This window comes from Lathyrus oleraceus, chromosome 5 (assembly GCF_024323335.1).
Source record: "Lathyrus oleraceus cultivar Zhongwan6 chromosome 5, CAAS_Psat_ZW6_1.0, whole genome shotgun sequence".
Taxonomy (NCBI): Eukaryota; Viridiplantae; Streptophyta; class Magnoliopsida; order Fabales; family Fabaceae; genus Lathyrus; species Lathyrus oleraceus.
The window spans coordinates 567,817,202-567,822,852 of record NC_066583.1 but is presented as its reverse complement, the minus strand read 5'-3'; the positions used below and the strand labels follow the sequence as shown (position 1 = coordinate 567,822,852).

Here is a 5,651-nt window from a genome sequence, read left to right as displayed (position 1 = left end):
TGACAAAGTTTGACGGAAATGACCAAATTGGCTAACATAAGTGTTTCTAAGAGACTAAAGTGTAATATTTTTAGATAAGAGATTGAAGCAAAATATTAAATTAAATTAAGGGACTCGATGACTAATTATGTCAAAATTAAACCTAAAATAAAGTGTAGATCATACTTTGACCTTGAAGTTTATGATCAGGTCATACTTGAATCTTGTAAATCCTAATTCAATTCGGCTTATCTTCACCCCTAATTAAAAGTCATGTTTCCACTATAAGATAAATCTTTTTTTTATGTAGGGAATAAAATCTACAATCTCAATTACATTATCAAGGATACAACAATGTAACAATGTAGAAACAAAACTCAATTGAATGGGAGAAATTCAATACCAAAGACGGTGTATCATAATACTCAAAAGATCTAAGAATTAGGACTAGAAATGAGTCGTGTCGAAGTCGCCTCAGCTCAACTCGATAAGATTGATTCAACTCGATAAGATTGATTCAGCTCAAAACTCAATTTGAGTTTGACACAAACTATTTTTAAACTCAAACTCAACTCGGTTTAAATTCACAAGTAACTCAATTCAACTCATTAGGTTCATCTCGTTAGGTTCAACTCGCCTGCTTCACAAATTATGAGACATTTTTTAAAAATCTAATTTTTTATATATTTGATATTTTAAATTAATATTTTTTAAAAAAAATATTGAAATAAAATAAAAAAATTATAAGATTAAAAAAAACAAAGGGTTAACAAGTTTTATTCGTTAACAATATATATCAAATTCAATTCGTTAACATTCCATCAACAAACTTTATTTTTTTTCTCATATTCAACTCATTTGATTTATGATCAAATTCAACTATATAATTGTTGAATTAAATTTCAAACTATATTCGGGTTAGTTCAGGTCATCGTCAATCCTACTTAGGACTCATGAAACAATTTTGATAAGTTGTAAACAATGTTTTGAACTTGGGACTCATGAAGCAATTTTGATATCAAGCTGTAAACAATGTTTTGAGGTTCAAGCATCCTTCTAAAATTAGAAGTCATAAAATTGCAAAAAAACATAAAGATCCACAGAATTAGGCTTGATTTGTGAAAACCATATGGTTCCTTTTTTTTCTAAAATTTTCCTCCACAACACAAATCAAAGGGGAGAGAAGAGTCATTTCAATTATCATAGGAGGGAAGTGTCATTTCAATTATCATAGGTAATATGAACGAAAAACAAACGGAGGAAGTATGCAATTGGCTGTTGCTTAAAAACAATGGAGAGGCAGATGGTGTTGTATTGCTAAGGAGGAGATAGAAAAATAAATTTTAGACATCTAGACAATATAAAAGAGCAAATTTAATGTGATGAAAATGGAAGGGGCATGGAAAGAAGAATTTTTGAGGAAAAGAAGAATACGATATTAAAGTCAAAGTAATTGTGTTGTGCCGGCTAGCCTAAGGGTTTAAATCAAACCTTTTAGACATTGGGTTGAAGTACGGGTTAATTCCATATCAGCATTAAAAAATATTGGATTTGCTTAACCCAGAATCATATTCAAGAGGTCTCACTCAACATCTCATTTTTGCGCAAGTGGGTAGTAAACAAATTCACAGAACAAGGGTTGCCATTACTTCTTCATAAACATTGGGTTGTTGAATGAGACCTAAATATGTCTTCTAAACACACGGCAAATCAATAGCAAATTCGTAATCGAGGATAAATGAAGTATCCCACCAAATAAACTGTTGAGACTACTATTCTTCTTTCATCAAACTACAAAACAGTTTTAATTATTATGCAATTATTAGCTAAAATCTGATATCTAACTTAACCAAGAACAAACATCTTCATCACTACTTGAACCAACAGTATGTTCATCACATTGAAAATGGTTTTAAAACTTGTTCTAGAAATCGTTTAATCCCTTATTTTTAGTTGTTAAACAATCAATTCCATTCAAATGGCTCGTGTTGAGGCTGGGATAAAAAACACACATATCATCCAAGTATCTGAAATGTTAAATGAAGTCTATAAAACTCTATTAAACTCCTTTGATACATATTATTAAAGCAAATATCACATAATGTCATAAATTCCATAATACCACATAACAATTGTTCAAAAGACTAGATCATAAGAAATATGACAATCACTCACATATACCCAGCTCGATGTGGGCCAGATACAAACTTAACACTTTCAAGTTTCCAGCAGCTTAGAAACCATGAATTTTAATATGCTCCTTCTTCACAATTCCAGCCTGTACAATCCACAAAGGCAGTAAATAAATAAGTTAATTATGTTAAAGGCAGCATCTAGAAAATAAAGTTCCTAATACATCCAGATTTCTTAAAGAGTGCCCCTGGGGCACTCGTTAGCATTTCCCTTAGAATATAACAGATTGTCGTGATTCATACACAACAATGATTTACTCAAAATTTAACCAAATCAATTTTTACCAAAAGCATAGATCCATTGCAAATTTAAGAAGTTAAATATGAAAACATCTCTCCCGTATCCAGCCTAGAAAAATAAAATCACAATAAAGGCACACTCTAAAAGTGCCACTTGCTTCTTAAGAAACTGACCAGCAAAGATACAAATTTCAGCATCAAACTTATCTAGGCATTTTTAAAAACACATTTAGTTTAAAAAATGTTTCATATTGCTAAGAAACTAACAATGAATTTAAAGTACTCAATACAAATAGTCGTTGAATTAACTGATAAACTTAAAATGAGGTCAAAGGACATATTCATATGATTTATTCAAATTAAGCTTAGTGAGACAATCATTTTCAAAACACCTCTATTATGATCAACAAGTTTATCAGCTAGTCCAATATGCTAGATTGCCTAGCTTACAGACCTTTAAAAAGCAGACTCTCAAGACCAGTGTTATGCCAAATTAAAAAACTTAATCACAAACAGCCAGTCATAAGGGAGGGGCAATTAACCAGAGGAACACGTGGAACAAAGGATAGATAATTATTTTAAAAGATACTGCACAAAACTAAGAATTGGAGGCAATTAGTTACCTGGACTAGGAAGGTAGAAACATTCTTCCTCTGATCACCTTGAAGTTGAATAACCTACACAGCATAAAAATGTTATTGGAAGCAACAAGGTGTAGATAGATCATTATCTAACAAGAGGATGTCAACACATACCTGTCCTTGCTCTGGGTCCTGGACAACTGTACCATTACAGCAAAACTCCTTCTTAAGGTCTTTAAGAATCTTGTTGTAACTGAATTCTTTCTTCAATCCCTGGACAGTTGTCAAGCTTTTTCTACCATTTCGCTGCTGTATACGAATATGCACGTACTCCTTTGATGAGCCAGCACCGGCGTCCTCAGCATTTGCCTCAGCAAAAGGATCTAGAAATTGTTGGCACAGATCCCACGCAGGAATCAGATATCATTAGTAACCATACTAATAAATAGTTAAACCCGATTGTCATAACCACATCAACTATCTATTTCTCTTTTGCATTTTACATAATGAATGTTGTCCGAGGCTGTAATTACAAATTTAACATTTTGACCACAACCTTGACAAGGGTTAAAAACCCAAAGTATCAATGCATAAGATCCAAACTTAAACCACCTTAGGTACAAAAAAAAACTATTTCAGAGAAAAGTTAGGTGACATTATAACAAAAAAATTGAATGTACAAAACGCATACATTTTAACATAAAAGAGCAAACAGCATTTATTAGTCAATTGTCAGACATATATAATGAAACCTAGATAAAATCAAACTGAGGAAAAACTTCAAAACAATAGATATGCTAATGTTAGCAATCTGCAACGGCGTTCACAAGGAACCCAACCATACACAGCATAATTGGACAACTTATGACTACCCTTTCCTGAAGGGATACACATCAAGAACAGAAAAATTAATCCAACAGAAAACAATGATCAAGAGGTCAAAATGTTACAATTCAACTTACCAAAGGTAGTAGGAATTTGTGCGTCTAATTCAGACATGAACCTTAACTCTCCGAAACAGAATGCCCCACCAACCAGATAGCTCAGACCTGTATTTAGAACCAAAACATTAGCTGAATCAAATAATAACAACAAGCTCCACAATAATTAAACATCAAAACCATTGTCAATAACAATCCACAAACCAATGGAAACATATATGTATCATCGCCTATTTGCCCCCCTAAAATTGTAAGGGCTAGGCAGTTAAATCATGAAATTTACAAATTGGCATAAAAGACCGTGATTTCGAATTATGTCAATCAACTTGATTACCTGGTAACAAATTACCAATCTGATAAGTCTGAGATATATCACCTACTAGCAAATTAGTCCTTAAATTATATCATAAATAAGCAAATTAGTCCTTAAATTATAATATCACTAACTGTTAACACAATCCTTATAAGTTATAAGGAGAACCAAATTGGACAACAGGACCATATTGCCCGACAGCAATCAAAATCAGGGTTTTTCCCACACGATTTCAAGCGGCAAATTAGTGATCAACTCATTTATCAATACTGATAAACAGAACGAAAAAAGTTACTGGACAAATCAGCATTCAGGTCGGTCACAGAACCTTATGCTGGGCTGGACATGGATGAAATCAAATTACTCAAAATCAAATTCAACATTCCTTAAAAACAAATTACCCCCAAAGTTCATCAACAATTTACAATATCTTTCAAGTACTAAACAATTTATTTACCATGTTACACATCATGCCAAAAAATTGACGCACAAAAAATTTTACAACTAGAAAAATCATGTTTGAAAGATAATATCTTTATCGGAAAAAATTTATCATGTAACCGACTAGATCTGAACCACAACACTTACTTGTCAAAAAAAAAAATAGAGACAAAACTTCGAGACTTAACAAATTAACAAATCCCTAACTACCAACAAGCGACACAATTTCAATCGACAAGATCTGATCGAAAATAAATAAAACCCCCTAAAAATTAGACAAATTGAAATCAAATTTAAACTATTTTTATCGCGGCGAAACCTTAACCAAACCCTAAAATTAAAAAAAGAAAAAAAAATAGATCTTAAAAAGGGATAACACAAAAGGAACAATAATCTAATTTTACCTGATCCTAGTTTAGGGTTTCGATGCGTAATGATCTGGGCGATTAGCGAAGAATAGAAACCCTAAAATTGGATAAGGAAGGACCTTCTCTCGCTGAGATTTGCTTTGTTTGGGAAGAGAGAAAGTAGTGAAAGGAGAATCCTTGACAGAAGAAAATATAGAGAAAAATGTGAGGGGCAAATTGGGTGAGATTTGTTTCAACTCGCGAAAAATGGTATGGATTTTCACGCGCTACGTTTTGTACGTGGGGCCCATGATAGTTTTGATAAATTTTCGCGAGTGGAGTTTAGTTGTTTGGTTACGAGAGTGGGAATGACGTATTTCTACAAGGATAGAACTGTCAATACAATATAAAGTAAGCAACGTAGACTAGAGAAGCTTGAAAACAACGCTTGGACTTGTTTGCTAAATTTAAAATAGTCCATACTATTTCTAATATTTTACTTTTAAATGCATATTTGATTCTCGTATTACTGTAAAAGTTACTTTCAGTCTTCCATTTTAATATCTCGTTTTTTTATTTCTGAAATTTTTCATCATTTTGGATTTACATGATTCCTC

General features: G+C 32.3%; 1 protein-coding gene across 1 annotated transcript; it reads right to left on the bottom strand.

The window, feature by feature from the left end:
* Positions 1-2,034: 2,034 nt before the first annotated feature.
* LOC127086510 (protein translation factor SUI1 homolog) lies at positions 2,035-5,259 on the bottom strand. The gene is made up of 5 exons (XM_051027284.1): positions 5,092-5,259; positions 3,955-4,041; positions 3,167-3,375; positions 3,035-3,088; positions 2,035-2,257 (listed from the first exon to the last, which is right to left on the bottom strand). Exons 2-5 carry the CDS (start codon positions 3,989-3,991, stop codon positions 2,213-2,215), a joined length of 345 nt encoding a protein of 114 aa, XP_050883241.1. The 5' UTR covers positions 3,992-4,041; positions 5,092-5,259; the 3' UTR covers positions 2,035-2,212.
* Between the last annotated feature and the right edge of the window lie 392 nt (positions 5,260-5,651).

Coding starts and splice junctions, on each gene's coding strand:
- LOC127086510 (XM_051027284.1), bottom strand. CDS start 3,991: ATGTCTGAATTAGACGCACAAATTCCTACTACCTTTG. Junction 3,376..3,954: donor ACAAATTCCTACTACCTTTG/GTAAGTTGAATT, acceptor AACAATTTCTAG/ATCCTTTTGCTGAGGCAAAT. Junction 2,258..3,034: donor TTTCTACCTTCCTAGTCCAG/GTAACTAATTGC, acceptor TGGATTGTACAG/GCTGGAATTGTGAAGAAGGA.